This window comes from Cheilinus undulatus, linkage group 17 (assembly GCF_018320785.1).
Source record: "Cheilinus undulatus linkage group 17, ASM1832078v1, whole genome shotgun sequence".
Taxonomy (NCBI): domain Eukaryota; kingdom Metazoa; phylum Chordata; class Actinopteri; order Labriformes; family Labridae; genus Cheilinus; species Cheilinus undulatus.
In genome coordinates, this window is record NC_054881.1 from 10,002,010 (window position 1) to 10,018,255 (window position 16,246).

The following is a 16,246-nucleotide window of genomic DNA, read 5'->3' on the forward strand; positions in this document are numbered from 1 at the left end:
TAAAGTGAAAGATAAACACTGAATTTTTTACTGGAATATAGTTAAGAAATGCAGTTCAGCTGTTGACAAAAACAACTATAACAGCAACATAACAACCAGGAAAAAATTAACTGAACAAATTTAAGTTGCTAGATCCCCTTTTCACCTAAATAGATGCAAAAAAATAAAACTCAGCAAAGTGATGAATATTTTTTTTTTCTGTTTTGCTTTATTTGGTTCAGTAAATCAGTCTTTCACAACCAATGTTGCCTCAAGACACTTTACAAAGAGGGTAGGTCTAGACTGTACTCTCCGTTATGCTGTAAAGACTCAACATTAATCCACCATGAGTTTAGCATTAAGCAACACTTCACCAACAATGCTGCTGAACCTTAGTCTGGAATCAGGAAAAAAATGGCAGTTGGCCGTATATCCGTTTCTGTGTTTTGTTTTACCAATCACATACAAGATGAATCAATTAGAATGTGCACTTCGAGCTGTGCCTTCCCCTCTTTCTTTGTCATCCAGTCCCACCTAAAGTCCTGCCCATAACACTGTCTGATTGGCTAGATATCACACGAGTACTAGCCAATCAGCACTGAAACCTTAGTGAGTATATAGAATCACTTCCTCTATTCCTGCTGCTACTGTATTACTTTTTGCTTCTACCCATGTCAACAGAGCTAGGCCTGATAGTTCATTTATAAATTTCTATTTTTGATCTTGCAGGTGTTACAATATTGTTTATTGCAATAAATGTATATTGCAAAAAAATGTCAATTATCGGTCTCAGTAACAGCTCAATAACTGGCATCAACACTGGCCCTGAAAACCCAGATACCTGGCTTTTATTATAAATCACATCAGTTCAGTGTGTTTTTTTTTACACAGTTTTGACTAAATTTTGTCTATTATTATTCTCCATTCATGCATTCAAACTTAAATTACCTGACACATTAACAAACAAAACTATTGTCATCATAAAAGCATCTTAGGACCATGTAAATTTTTCTATTATGCAGAACTTCAGCTGATTTATTTTGCTTTAAATCCTGTTTATTTTGTAGTTCCTGATTTTTATCAAACATTACAGCTCCTTGTTCCCTGCTTTAATTTAATTCCTTTCATCAGACAGCTGAAGCACCCTCATGCAGACAGTGAGACCGTCCTATCTGTGCTGATGAAGTCACTGGGGTAGCAGCCGTATGTTGGCTAAAGGGCAGGCAGCAGCAGTGACTCAAATCCATGTGAACACAGGCCGAGTTACTTCTGGTCGTTGACCGACAGTTACCCCAGGCTCTGCAAATGCCAGTCACGTGCGTGTACACCTCCCGCCCTCTGGTGGCTGAATGAAAAACTTTCTCTTAAAGGGGAAGCACATCTCTGTTGCTTGTCTTTGCCATTGTTGGTCTGCGTTGTTGAACCTTTCCTCTCTACTGTCCCTGACCGTCTATTTTGAGGATTGGGCTGTTATGTAAGATGAAAGTAGAACCAGGCGGGTTTACAAGAAGTCAGTTGATGATTCAGTTGTTTTGCTTTGGCGACTGAATCCATGTCAGATTGTGTGGAGATCACTTTATCCTGTCAGAATATTTAGAGCAACATTAAGAATGTGAAAAGCAAGTTTTGGTTTTATATACAGTAGTTTTGTAAATTATATTCTAATGGAACAATTAAAAAAAGGGTTGTTGCTTTGAGTGATAACTATATTCATCACTATGAAGGGGGGATTTGTCATTTGATTTTTATCAATGTCCAAGATCACATGCTTAATTTTTTTTTCCAAAACACAAACATTTTAGTCTATGGCTATCATCAATGATAAAAAAGAGAAAATATTCCCATTTGAGAAGCTTGGATCAGAGAATTAGGACATTTTTTGTGTAGCTGTCATCCAGTTGTTGCTCCTTTAGATGTGTTACATGCTTAATGTCCAAACTATGGTCCAGGGGCTAAATGTGGCCCTCGGTCTATTCTTAACTGGCGAATTCTTAAAAAAAAGGAAAAAAAAAAAAAGAATTTTATCCCATATAAGAACAGGCTTGTGCTTGACTGTATCATACTTCTTAATTTCAACAAATTTTGACAAGAAGAATCCATCGACATGACTAAACTGACTTACCATAAAACATACTGACAACAAAATAATCATATCTCAATTCATAATGCTCTGATGAATAAAGACAAAAGCACTATGGCAGCAAATAGCAGTGATAAGTCATATTTATGTGTACTTCTATCTGCTCTATGGTAGCCAGGCCAACAGGGTTCCAGTAATGTCTGATTGGCCACCCTAAAATCCCTGACATTGATCAGCTTTTTGTCTTGTCAGCCATTAAAGGTGCAGTGTGTAATACTTAGCATAGTAGCATTTAGCAGAAGAAAACTGGTAAAAATGAAACATGATATATATCAATAGGCCTATATGATTTGATGATATGAAATTTTTATTTTTTATGAGCCTTGTGTTTATACAGGGAGGGTCTTCTCCATGAAGTCCACCATCTTGGATTTTTACATCTTGTATGTCTCTACAGTACCATAAAAGGAGCTAATTTAATTCCACTGGTTGCCACAGTTAGTACCAGAAGTGAGCATTGCAATCAGGAATGGGATTGTTTGATGCTGCTAATATTCCCCAATTTAAATACTGCACCTTTAATAGAAATGCAGTGGAAGCTAGTATTATTTCTCATTAATCATATTCAGTTTCTGCACAAATCTTAACCAATACATAGTAGATCAAAGTAGCCCTGTCATCAGTATATTTTTCATTATGTTGCTCTCAACGAAGAAAGTTTGGACACCACTGCTCTAGATTTACTTTAAAGAAAAGATCAGAAATCTTCAGCTAAAGACTGATATATGTTTTTAAACACTGGAGTCTATGGCATCTAACACTCAGCGGCAGCTGAATAGCGTGTTTAAATGTGTGTCAAATAAACTGGTGTCAATTGTGTAACAGAGCTCTGGAATACCTTGTGAGCACGCCTTTGGAACAGATTAAGGTTGGGCGTTAATTTGGTAATACAGTATCGTGGGATATTTAAAGATAGCGGCGATCCCTTTAATTACAGTCATGAAAAAAATAAAACTGCTGTGTAATGCGTGTATGTCTATAATATAGCCTTAGGGGTTTGTGTCCATTTCCAGCAGCAGCACCACTGCCTGTGTCTAAATAAATGCTGTTAGAACAATGACATAATAGTGTAGGTTTAATTTAGCAACAAAAACACCTGTCACATGATTGCATTACACGACTGTCTTCCTTGAACTGATCACAATATAATCTACAGCTGGTAAAATATTCAAAGAGTTTGAGCCTTCTTTCTGGGGGTAAATGAGTGATGAGATATGATCTTTAGTTTATTGTTTATAAACCGTAGATGTTAGGTTGCACCATTGCACACAGAGGTAGAAGGGAGGTTTATCAGTAAGGTGTGTGAAAAACACTGCAACTATACATCACTTCCAGAGCTCCTTAAACGTCATTATTGTTTTTTTAGGCTTGGCAAAAGATGCATTGCCTAAAAGGATTGAATGAAATTAGGGTACAGGTGCGTGCTTTGCTTGCTGGCAAGTGCTAAGTTAGGACTGCTTCTTGTATAACAGGATCTTTAATGATGTGGCGGTAATACCGTATACCGTGAGAAAGTTTGAGGAAGATTTAATGGTATTAAAAATTGGATACAGCCCAATTCTACATCAGATCAACGGATAGGACAAAGGTTACACAAGTAAGTTTAAGGAGAGGATTATTAGCAGCTGTAGTTTTGACGGTGTCACTGGGTTTGTTTTGTAAGTCACTGCCAAACTGATGCTGCTGTATAAGGCACAGCCTTTTGCTCTTTGGTTTAAATGGTTGATTAAAGTTATTGGTTTATATTCTATTAAGTTATCCTTCTCTGTAACAGCATAAATAAAGTGTAACCTCATTACCGTGTCTCTATTCCCTCACAGGCTGATTCTGGATATGGCTCCGAGTCCAGTCTGCGGAGACATGGCTCCATGTTGTCTCTCACTTCGGCCACGAGCGGCTACTCTGCCACCTCCACATCCTCCTTCAGGGTAAATGTTGACCGAAGCTGGAGAAGGGGATTACCTCCAGTTTTTTTTTTCATATTTGTATATTCATAGACACACAAGTTCTTATTTTTGTTCATATATGCAAGCTGGAAGGACCGCATGATGTTACATGTTAATAAAACAACTCTGCTCCTTTATTGTTTTTAGAAGGGCCACAGCCTGAGAGAGAAGCTTGCAGAAATGGAGACATTCAGAGACATCCTGTGCAGACAGGTGGACACCCTGCAGAAATACTTTGACAGCTGTGCAGATGCCGAGTCCAAGGATGAGCTGCAGAGGGATAAAAGTAAGAACCACGGACACGGACACCCCTTTCAACTAGTTGTGATGTAACGTTAGAGCCCATCAGTATTCATTGTTCATCTGATACCACAGTTCTTAGCTGGTGGGTCAAGACCTAAAAGTGGGTTGCAGAGCCCTTTTTTTAGTGGGTTGCAGATGTGTGTTTGGGAATAAAAAAGTTGATATGGTGCAGATATTTTTAGGGGGTATTAGGGGGGTGGTAGGGTAGCTGATTCCAATTAAGACAAAAATAGATGGTTAAAGTTTGATTTTATGCTAGCAGTTAAGCAAAGAGTGACTAAAATATGTCACAAGACATATTGAATATGGCTTCTCTTTTAAGACAAATGGGAACCGGTGAATTGTAAAGCCTTTTAGAAGACATACAGTGTTTTTTTTTGTACTCTCTCAGGCCAAAATGGCATAATTTGAGTGGTTGAATTTTTTTTTTTTTTTTAAATTGGGTTATGGGGTTTTTTCATGAAGGTGAGGGTGGATCCTGAGGCCAAGCCAGTTGAGAACAACTGATCTAAAAGACATGTGCCTCTGAGAACAGATGGACATTTTTAAAAAGCCTCAAATGACCTCCAGACAAAATTTACTCTTCTAAGCGACAACTTCACTCCTGTTACGTCTCGGTCCATAACTTCCCTCCAGAGCAGCGCTCGTTTATCTGTTTAATCAGCAGTGGAATGCAAGTTACAAAGCTGCTTTGTATTTCAGCAGTCTGAGCCCAAAAGTACACATGAATCATGCCCAAGACCACCTCTTCAAGCATATGGTACATGTGTTTTCACACAGATCAAATTAACCAGACTTTGGGGTCAAGTGTACTCTGATACAAGCCTAAATTTCTAATGTGAATCCACGCCTAGGCTGGCCACACACCAGATGATTTTCAAGTCTTAAACCATTTTAAAAGCATGAGAGACCACAGACAAAGACAATTTCAAACAACGTAGCGTCTTATAATCCTCTGAGTCCACACATTTTACCTCGCCATGCCTGGCGAATCTTGTGTGATCAAACAGAACTTCAGAATAAAAGTAAACATGGATGACTATCAGTATCCCTGGTTTGCTGTCCCTTTACCACAGGCTGTCCTGGTATGCCTTACAGTTGCAGCAAAAATCATAAAACAAGGACAAAAATCAGGATGAAATCCTGGCTTAAATGAAAGTGAAGTTGTGTTTATGGAGTTGTGTTTGGCAGGCAAATCTGGCATAAAATTGGTCTTAAAATAATCTAGTGTGTGTGACCAGCCATTGGACTAGCCACCAGTCAATCACAGGGTTGACATATTGAGACAAATAAGTAGCTACACTTGCACTCACACCCAAGTGCAATTTAGAGCAACCAGTTAGCTAACAGGCATGTCTTTGGTCTGTGAGAGAAAGCCAGAGTACCCAGAGGGAGAACATGAAAACTCAGCACAAAAGGCCCTGTCTGATGAGGATTTAAACGAGGAGCCTTCTTGCTGTAAGGCAACAGTGCTAACCCTGTACCAATATGCAGCCCCCTAAGTCAATACATTGATTAAATGCTACAAAAACATAGACTCATTAAAGATCCCAGTATGTTGAAGACAGGAATGTGCAGAATAAATAAAGTGACAGATTCCTTTTATTGACATCTGGAAACCTTAAATAGGAATGCATTTTAAAAATGCATACTAATGAGTTTCTTTAAAGGTTGTATTTGTGTCAGAAAGATTTGATAATTCAAGTCTAGATTCTGAAAGTCATTGCTGAGAGGAAGAGCCATGGCCAGATTTTTATAAGAAATTGTTTGTGTGTGTTGTGACTCAGAAAGCAGTTATTCTACAAGCCCCCTCACTCTCACCCCATCTTGGCCGGCTGAACATTTGCTCATGGCAGCCCACACTGTGCGCTCCTGTGGATGACCGCAGTGAATGAAGCCCTGCTTTTGTTCTCCTCACCTCCCTCTCTCCCTTTCCTCCTCCTCTCTCCTTTCCTCTCTCACCCTCTGTCTATTCTGAAGATGAAACCAGACCATTGTCATGTTGTCCAGCACAGCAGAGTTCTGTCAGTCGGATGGTCTGCTGTGCCGTTGCTTGAGTTGTGAATGGGCCACAGGGCGCCACCCTACCATGGACCCCTGCAGGACTTTTAGAAGGCTGAAGTGGTGCAGCAACTACCTGTAAATATATTCAGTCTGAAACTTCTTTTCTTTATTTTCAGTTGTAGAGGATGATGAAGATGACTTCCCTAACACTCGCACAGACGGAGAGTTTCTGCACAACAACAATGGCAGCAAAGAAAAATGTAAGTAATGCAGATTAGTTACTTCAGGCCTTGAAACTTGTTTTCATACTACACTTTTACTACTTGAAATAAGCAGACTTAAAAGGATTAAAATAACACCCAAACTTCATATAGTCTTGAATAAGCAACATTCTGGTTTTTCAAAACTAACTATAAATTAAAGACACTTTAATCTTTTACTCTCCTGGTCTACCATTTTTCATTTAATTTCTGCAGATCTTAGAAGCGGTATTGGATTTGTTTCTTCTGATCCAGCTATAATGAGTAGGATTTTCCTGTACAATTCCTCATCTTTTCTATACTAAAATTCCCTTTTGTCTTCTAATGGCCTATTTTTAAAAATGACATCCTATTTGATGGCCAAAATCTGACTTGTTTATTTTGGATTAACTGGACTCTGCAGCTGTAAAATATGCGATGCCTTACTTTTCAAAACAAATTCAAACTCCTGTGTTGAAAAATGAGGGCAGTGCAAAACACAGAAACTGCACTTCTCCAAGTGTTCGCTTGAGGCTGGCTCCTGAAAAATAGACTTGAAAACGCTGGACAAAGCTTGAATGACATCACCCACTTGGTTACTGAAGGCCTCATGTGAAGCCAATCCATGGTGGCTGCCATATTGAAAACACTGCCTCAAACACACCTTTGCTGCTGAGGTGGGCCTTATCTTCGGATAAATGGCTTTTAGTCATATCAGCCATACATAAATTATGTATAACTTGAATCCTTCTAAAACTAAAATGGACAAGTCCTATAAAAACATTCTGTGTGCACAGAGACATGAACTCTTTCAGCCGAAATAGTTTCATGAACAAGGCTGTAAACATGTTTTTACTGTGAAAATGGGAATTTTAACGTGAAGTTTGTATGTGACTTCCAAATGCAGCCATATCAAAGAGCTTCCTCATTGACTTCATTTTTAAGTATGGGAGGTCGCTGCTTTCTCCAAAAGCCGAGGAAACTCCATTAGGTCCCATGTATGCAGCCGTCTTACAGCAGAATTAAAAAGATTAACTTTTTGAGTAACTTACTATTGTTGTTTCCTCCTGTCTAGATCTTTGCTTGAGTTCTACATAGATTACTGTTGCGTTGGACAAAAATGTCTGCTAAAAGGTTTTGTAACATAATAACTCTGTCTCATTTCTTTATTGAAAACCCTGTATAGAGGGGAAAATTTTTCTTTGACTCATTCATTTTGAATTTATGAGGCCTAGGAGTTTTCCAGAGTCTTGCATAATGTACGATGTTCTTTTGGTATTTCTCTGCTTTTCTCATTTCCTTTATTTCTAACTATAACTCTGAAAGCTTCTCGATTTAGCAAACTAGCACTTTTCTATAAACACTTACAGTAGCACATCTGGGACTTGTGAATGATTAGTGTCACAACATAGATGTTACTGTGGGTCAGTGATAGAAAATACTGATATATTTATGTTGTAACAACAAAAAATTGTGTTCCATAAAACACATTTTAAAGTTTAAGGGTGAAATTAAAGAAAAAGCAAATATATGGGATGTAAATATAAGCACAAATGTTCATTTCTACTCCTAGAAATAATTGACTTTTTAAGGCTAATATCTGCAGGTGCAGATATGATGCCAATGATTTTATGCATCTGTGGCGATGGCCATTGTTCACCTTCAGAATGGCGTGTAAGTTGGTCACAAAATTGTGCTCACTTGTGAACCAGTTCTGTTGTACAAGTGATGATATGAAAAAATTCAGGTACCTTAAAGCCTGTTACTTCAGTTTGGTCCAAACTGATTTAGTAATCGTTCTGAATAATGTTTGCCTGACTCCCTGTGCTTCTCTTGCGTGCAGTGTTCCAGTCCTTGAGCCCCAAGGGAATCAACGGCATAGATTTCAAGGGTGAGGCAATCACATTCAAGGCCACCACAGCCGGGATCCTGGCCACTCTGTCCCACTGTATCGACCTCATGGTGAAGAGAGAGGACAGCTGGCAGAGGAGACTCGATAAGGTATGTCACATTTACACCTCATCAGCCATGAAGGTTTTTGAAAATGATACTGTTATCGCTAATATTTTCCAGCATCATCTGCAGTATTTGTTTATTGTTTATTACTTTCTTTGAAGGAGATGGAGAAGAGAAGAAGAATAGAGGAGAGCTATAAATCGGCGCTTAATGAGCTGAAGAAAAAGTCTCACTTTGGTGGGCCAGATTATGAGGTGAAGCACTTGTCAGATTCACCAGTAGAGTGATGATGATAATTTTTTAAACTTCAAGCAGTTTTTAAATAAAATCCTCTCTCCCTCTCTGACAGGAGGGTCCAAACAGCCTCATTAATGAGGATGAATTCTTTGATGCTGTTGAAGCTGCGCTAGACAGACAAGACAAGATAGAAGAGCAGGTATACATAACTCTTAGGTCTATTATGATGCCTTGAATTAATGATATAACTTTGAATTATATAACTTGTGTGGCATATTTGTTTTTTTATGGTGTAATATAACTGATAAGTATTGACTAATGAGATGGAGTACTGAAACTACTCTAAATCCCATCCCTTGTTGTGACCAGGTGGATGAAAAGTTTTCAGTTTTCTCTGGATTTACTTTGTTTTTCTCCAGTGTCAGACAGATAAGGTGAGGATACAGAGATCCAGCCCCGTCCCCCCAGCAGACGTTTACTCCAGCTCCGGCTCGCACAGATTCTCAGACAAGGTTGTTCAACTTTTCCATATCTACAAACTTTTTTCCCCTCTTCCACATCTCCACTTCATTCCTTCCACTTCTGTTTTTCTTTATTTCAAATCATTCCTACGTCATTTCCCATTATTGTAACATTTTTCCTTATCTTCTTTATTTTTCCATCACCTCCATCGTTCTCCCTCCCTGTAGCCTCTTAGTAAGCCCTCCCCTCCTCTGATAGTCAGCGCCCCTCCTCATCATGTCCACAGATTCAGCTCAGAGGTAACAAACTGCAGCTTGACCAGTCCCCTTCCTTCTGTGTGTTTCACCTGTCTGGACTTAACACCATGTTTGTGTGATTACAACATGAAGCTTTACTAACGATGCACTTCAAAATATGGTTTTGTGTCACCTCAGCAGCATGCGTCATGAGCCTCTATTACATGTACTTGATGTACTGCTTTACACTTCATACATACTTGTATCATGTATGGTATTTATGTTGACCATTTCTTCTGTTTACAGGTGGAGGAGATGGTGCAGAATCACATGAACTACTCGCTGCAGGATGTCGGTGGAGACGCCAACTGGCAGCTGGTTGTAGAAGAGGGAGAAATGAAGGTAGGAATACTTCAGTAAATAGCAGAACTCTGTTCTTCCGCTAGCAGGCTGTTAATCAAAACAAGAGAAAAAATGTCATTGATTGTAGCAGGGAACCATGGAGATAAATCTCTGCTGATCCATTCCTCGCACCTCAGTGAAAACAAACTCATACAAGTCTGTTTTTCAGTAAATCACACTAATAATGTTACACTATCGGCACTGAGGTACACGTTGACTTGCATTAGCTGTCAGTCAGTATGTTTACATGCACTTTAATGAAATCTCATTATAGTACAACTGAAATTGTACTAATTAAGATTTCTTAAAGTTGGACTAATACATCAAGATAAGGCAGTTGGAGATCAATTTATTCTTGCATGTATACACCTTACTTAGACTAAAACTGGTTAACACTGAACATACTCATACAGAACCCTCCCCCAGTGCCCACCCCGGTCATCACCATACAGTATATAGGGTCAGTCTTTGTTGTAAGCCTCGACAACACTCCATCTTAAACCATAGACATGTTAAAATATCAAAATAAAAAGGGCAGATTCAGACCATACTCCAATAAAACAATAACAGTAATGTTATAACAGTAGTACTGATCATGATAAAGTAAAGTCTTAAAAAAGAAAGTAACATGCTCCCTTGATATTTGTCTGTCTGTACCCCATTACCCCATTTTCGATGGTACTCTTCTAACCTTCTGAACTGTTTATAGGACATCCCTCAAAATGCTGCCACTCGGGCCATTTCAGCAGTCCATTCTTAGAATGAGGACACACCCTCCTTCCACCCTCTGAGCAGAATATGTCTGCTTATCATGATGCTTGTTTGAATCCAACTTTTAACATGTTTTTACATCGGTTTAAAACTGAGTTGTCACCTAAAACACATAGTCTGGGACAGAAAAGGTTTTAAATCCTTGTAATCTCACTGATAGCAAAACAGGTTAGCTACTTCCTAAATTGTTAGCAAGATCAACAGGAAGAAAGTCCACAGTAACTAGCAGAAAGGGGGTAATTCTATCTTCCATCAAGTGTTTGGGGAGTCACAAAGTAAACTTGAAGTGATAACTATTTGAAAAAAAATAAAGGTGACTGTACAGATGTCTGTTCAAAACAATGCAAAAAGGTGATGACTGGCTAAGAAATACAGGATTTGTTAAAACACAACTCAAAGAAAGAGAGGAGGGAGGTGTTTGCTGGGTTAACTGGTGATAAAACTTGTTTGCTCATGTTTGAGTAAATATTAAAGTTTATACATGTTTGTCTCTTTGTGGAGTTTTAACAAGTGTGGATAGTGTTAGTACAGCTGTAGAATAGGATATAAAAATAAAGGATTTCTCTGACTTTGAAAACTGAAAAAAATGGGGTAATGAATGTCTTCAGCTTCAAAGCATATATAACATAGGTTTAGCCAAAAATTAATCTAGATATTTCAGTGTGAAAATTCTACATATTTTACCTTACCTACAGCTTGTTCCGAGTTTGTTGCATGTAAACACATTGGAAATATGATAACAGGATAATTAGGTATGATTTTCCACATGTCTGCAGGTGTACAGGAGGGAGGTTGAAGAGAATGGGATTGTTCTGGACCCTCTGAAGGCCACTCATTCAGTGAAGGGGGTGACAGGTCACGAGGTGTGCCACTACTTTTGGGATACTGCCTACCGCAATGACTGGGAGAGTAAGTCTTTTTAACCTTAACCAGCAATAAAATAAATAAACTGAGTTAACTTTCAAACAAAGTTATCAACATAAAGCTTTAAATGAGGTTCAAAGTAATAACAGGATTGAATATAATCAATAAGAAAAAAAATATGGAGGGAGCATTACTAATTTTTTTGATTTCTAATGATTAAAGCAGCTTAATTTTAATATTCTCATGCTCTCTGCTTCTTTTAGCAACAATTGAAAACTTCAACGTGGTGGAGAATTTGTCAGACAATGCTGCTGTTATTTATCAAACACACAAGGTAAGCTGGATGGATCTGTTTATGTTTCTGCTGCTCTTTATATGTTAAATTTTCTTATGATAAAAACTTATGTGCATTTCAGCGGGTGTGGCCTGCCTCTCAGAGAGACGTGCTCTACCTGTCAGCCATGAGGAAAATCTTAGCCAACAACGAGAACGACCCCGACACCTGGCTCGTCTGCAACTTCTCTGTCGACCACGATGATGCACAGGTGAGCCGAGACGTCCAATTCAGAACTTTTGAAAGGCTATAGTGGAGTTTGTTGTTTTTAATTCTCCGTCCTGTCATCCTGAAGCCAACCAGCAGGTGTGTCCGTGCCAAAATCAACATCGCCATGATCTGTCAGACCCTGGTCAGTCCACCAGAGGGAGACAAAGAGATCAGCAGAGACAACATTCTGTGTAAAATCACCTACGTCGCCAATGGTGCGTCTGTTTATACTTCTGGTCACATGATCATTTGTGTGTGTTGAAAAACCTTTAAATATCTGAACCTAGTTTCTTAAACAAAAAGGCTTTTGAAAGACAAGTATTTAGTCCTTTTGCTGTAGAGAATAAGGTTCTTCCACTGTACAAATGTGAAGCCAAAATAACCAGCACAATATTTGATATTATTACAGCGGGCTCATAGTGCAAAGACTTTAATTTTTATGTCTTTTTGTGTGCAGTGAATCCTGGAGGCTGGGCTCCGGCCTCTGTGCTCCGAGCCGTGGCTAAGAGGGAGTACCCCAAGTTCCTCAAACGCTTCACCTCCTACGTCCAGGAAAAGACTGCTGGAAAACCCATCTTATTCTGAAACCTGCAGGTAAATCAGAGGATTGCTGATAATGTAGAGTCTTTAAATCCTCATAGATGAAGCTGTAGGTCAAAACATTTTTAACCCTAAGATTTCTTTCTTTGCAGTTTGTAGACATGAGGAGAGATCTGCAGGAGGGGCAGCTCTGCTGATTTGAGGGGAGGAGAAGTTCCTGCAAAACTGAATGATATCTGAGTGATATCGGTGCCCTCTGGTGGTGGGATTTAAAAATAAGACACCTGAGAGTTAACTGAAGACTGGTAGTGACATCAAAACAGATCATCATCATTACAGGATTAACGTCTGCTTGTTTTCCCTTTTTATAAATCAAAAGTTTGACTTTATCGTGGGGATTCTTTTAGTAACAACTGAGATGAAAGAAACCTATGATGAATGCAGACCATGTTTCCTCCCTATAGCAGCTCTGATGCCATATTTCCTGCTCATGTCTCTTTTCTTACAGATATATTAATATATAAATGTAAGTATGTTCGATAAGAGGTTTGTAAAAAAGAAATAGATCTTTGCTAATAGATCGAAATATTTTATTCTGGCCATTTCTAGCTCCTATTTTGTGTAGATTTATCTCTATCGGTTTTCCATAATCAGCCATTGCCCAGCTTTCTTTTCAAGCTGCTAACGTTTTGCTAGTGAAACATCGTCGATTGACTTGAAAATCATTTGACTTGTACCGAGTCCAGAGGGCTGTCATTAAGTCATGACCCTGATGATGAAAGACTCCGCCTTTGTGATGGCGTCCCTCGAATGAAAACGCCGCTCTGCAGCGCTGACGGAGGGACGGGTCCAGAGGATTTTTATGTACATGATTTCATTGCTTTAAATTTGTCATAGCAAATGTTTTGAATGTTGTACATAGTGTCACTAACATTTCTCTGAAGGTCTTTTTGTGACTGAGCCCAAATGCCTTAGTGTGAGAGGAAAATGTAGTCAAAGGCTGCTGGAAGAGCACCGAGAAATCACTAGTGTAAGTGCCTCGTAGCTGTTTCCCCCTTCCTCTCTATTTAAATACATAAAAACCGGATTATAAGTCACATCAGTGTATGGAATGGATTCTATTTTTGAGGGTCCTACATTGAGAAAAAAAGTTTCAACTGTCAACAAAGTCCAGAATGAGTGTTTACGTGGACTTTAGTGTCCCAGTAATGAGCCATTTTCTGGTTCTGATCATATTTGAGATACTGTAGAAAAAGTCTGCATTGGAAATGGTTCTTATACACCAGTTACTACAGTGTTTTTACTAAATTAATGAGACAACTGTCATTTAAAGGGGGATTCTGGTATTTTTAAACTACTTTTTAAACGTTTTTCAGTACTTTGGGTCTTGTAGAGGTGCTATTTTCCACTGACAGGCTCAGGATCGGCTCTAAAAGATCCATCATGGTTCAAGACTTGCAGTTTTTTTTTTTTTTTTTCAAACAAGGAAACAGATGCTACATCACTCTTTAGTGCCACCAAACTCCATCTCAGGACATAGGAATTGCTGATCTACCTCTGCCTTTTGTGTAGGTGTGCAGATAGTTTTGGTTCAAACATGATACATAGAACCCCAAAAATCAGTTTAAAGAACAAAACAGAGTATGGGGTAGCAGTAGAGCAGCAAATCCTCTGTTGTGCAAGGTTAAGTTGGTGTTTCTGTGGAGTCTGGTGGCTTTTAGGCAGCTGTGCATCGGCTATTTCCTGTTTAAGAATGCTAAAAGTACCTTTAAAATCAATCCTCTTAGGTTAGTTTTCTTCAATATTTGACACAAGGAGTAATCTGAGCCTGTCAGTAGAAAAAAACACTTGAAACAGACTCACTTATCTTCAGTCAACACTCTGAAATAAGCATTAGTAAATTAGACCTTAAATATTTAAATTAAGTTGGATGCAGGGTTTTAAAATTTCAGCAATCCTGGGTGGAGCAGCTCTTCCTCCAGGTCAGACTCCACCATCTTTTTGTCTGTTACCATGGTGTCTGCAAGCACAGCCATGACTTTGTGCCATGCTTTAATAACAGGCACAGACGACATGGAGCAGCACCTGTGAAGAAGACTGTTAAACATATTTGTTTTCAAGGGTTTTAAAACCCTACAACTGCCTAATGAGGCTATCCTCATGTTTGAATAGTGTAGTCTGAGCTCAGCTTTACTCTGTTCGTGTGCCTGGTGTTTGCCACATATGCTGGCACCAAAACTGGCTTCAGTGTAATCAAAATATCCCCCCCCCCCTTTTCTGGTCTCCATTTCATTCATAATTCCCCAGACATATCAGAATAAAGCAGCAGAATCTTGTTACTTTATGTCAACCTGTGGACAGCACAAAAATGCATTTTCTTGGGTCATGTGAGTGATGATTTTTAGCCGTTTTCAGTCTCTGCTCTTTGATTTTTAGACTTTTTAGCAGAGTGACGTGGACGAGAGCGAAGCCAGATGATGCTCAGTCTCTGAGTGGAAAGAAGCCGGGCTGATTCTCTGCCACTTTAAGCATTTTTAACACAAGTTTAGCCGTTAACTTGTTGAAAATGAATGTAATTAAGAAAACTGTTTTGTACATAAAGTGTTCATACTAATGCTGTGGGATCAACTTACAAAAATGTACTGTGACGCCCTGTTAAAGAAGTGAAATAAACAAGTTCATCCTACACTCCTGTGTCCAAGGCAGTCTATAAGGGGAATAACGGGGAGAGCTTTCTGGGGCCCATGGAGGTCAGCAAACTCATGGTTCAACGTGAAGTAAAGCTATGATAAACATGCTTAAGTTTTTTACCTAAACAATAACCACTCTTATCAAAGCCACAGTTATGTCCCATAATGTAGCCTTCTTAAAAACAGAATTAAAATGGGTAAAAAAAAGTGTTCAAAGTGACAAAAAATGAGCAGAAAGGTGGTGAAATACGACGTGGTGATATGTTATGATGCCAAAATTTGTTTTAAAAAAAAGAGGCAAAAAACAGACAGTTGCAAAAACTTGGCAAACGGCTAAAACTTGAAGAAAAATTGGTGAGATGGGATTTTAAAAAGTGGAAAAAAATTGTTAACAAGATGCAAAAAAAGGCTTAAAGTGGCAAAAATGGTTGGAATAGGATTAAAAATTGGCAAAATTTAGTAGAAAGGCAAAAATGGGCAGAAAATGTGGTAAAATGAGTTAACAGGGGCCAAAATGTGGATATCATACCTAAATGTGCTAAAAATGTCAGTAATAGGTACTAAAGAGGCATAAATGGGTCAAAAATGGGAGGTAAATTATGGAAGGGGTTGAAAAATGTTTGCCCATGCAAACATGGGCAGAAAATGTTGTCAAATAGGACTTTAAGATGACAGACCTGGGTGGGAAGAAGCAAAAATAGGTTAATGGGCAAAAAAGAGCAAAATTCTGTCAAAATGGGCAGAAAAGGTGGTGAAATTGGATAAAAAAGTGTTGAAAATAGAGTAATATGCCAGAAGGTGAAAAAAAGGGGCAAAAAATTGGAAGAAAGTTGCAAAAATGAGTCAAAATTGTCAGAAACTGGAAAAAGTGGTGAAATAGAATTTTAAAAGTGAAAAAAATTGTTGAAAAGGCAACATTGGGAAGAAATGGTG

General features: G+C 38.6%; 1 protein-coding gene across 5 annotated transcripts in view; it reads left to right on the plus strand.

Moving 5' to 3' along the window:
- LOC121525460 (ceramide transfer protein-like) overlaps nucleotides 1-15,298 on the plus strand; it is a 38,601-nt gene extending 23,303 nt beyond the window's left edge. For 3 of the 5 annotated variants that reach the window (XM_041811472.1, XM_041811474.1, XM_041811473.1), the window contains 15 exons: nucleotides 3,940-4,047; nucleotides 4,213-4,351; nucleotides 6,549-6,632; nucleotides 8,455-8,612; nucleotides 8,729-8,821; nucleotides 8,917-9,003; nucleotides 9,224-9,316; nucleotides 9,494-9,565; nucleotides 9,809-9,904; nucleotides 11,452-11,584; nucleotides 11,803-11,873; nucleotides 11,956-12,084; nucleotides 12,169-12,298; nucleotides 12,541-12,677; nucleotides 12,776-15,298. In XM_041811472.1, the coding sequence (XP_041667406.1) occupies nucleotides 3,940-4,047; nucleotides 4,213-4,351; nucleotides 6,549-6,632; nucleotides 8,455-8,612; nucleotides 8,729-8,821; nucleotides 8,917-9,003; nucleotides 9,224-9,316; nucleotides 9,494-9,565; nucleotides 9,809-9,904; nucleotides 11,452-11,584; nucleotides 11,803-11,873; nucleotides 11,956-12,084; nucleotides 12,169-12,298; nucleotides 12,541-12,668 (1,521 nt within the window). In that variant the 3' untranslated portion in view covers nucleotides 12,669-12,677; nucleotides 12,776-15,298. The remainder of the gene's footprint in view (nucleotides 1-3,939; nucleotides 4,048-4,212; nucleotides 4,352-6,548; nucleotides 6,633-8,454; nucleotides 8,613-8,728; nucleotides 8,822-8,916; nucleotides 9,004-9,223; nucleotides 9,317-9,493; nucleotides 9,566-9,808; nucleotides 9,905-11,451; nucleotides 11,585-11,802; nucleotides 11,874-11,955; nucleotides 12,085-12,168; nucleotides 12,299-12,540; nucleotides 12,678-12,775) is intronic. The other 2 variants (XM_041811475.1, XM_041811476.1) reach the window with 1 other exon arrangement.
- The last annotated feature ends 948 nt before the right edge of the window (nucleotides 15,299-16,246 follow it).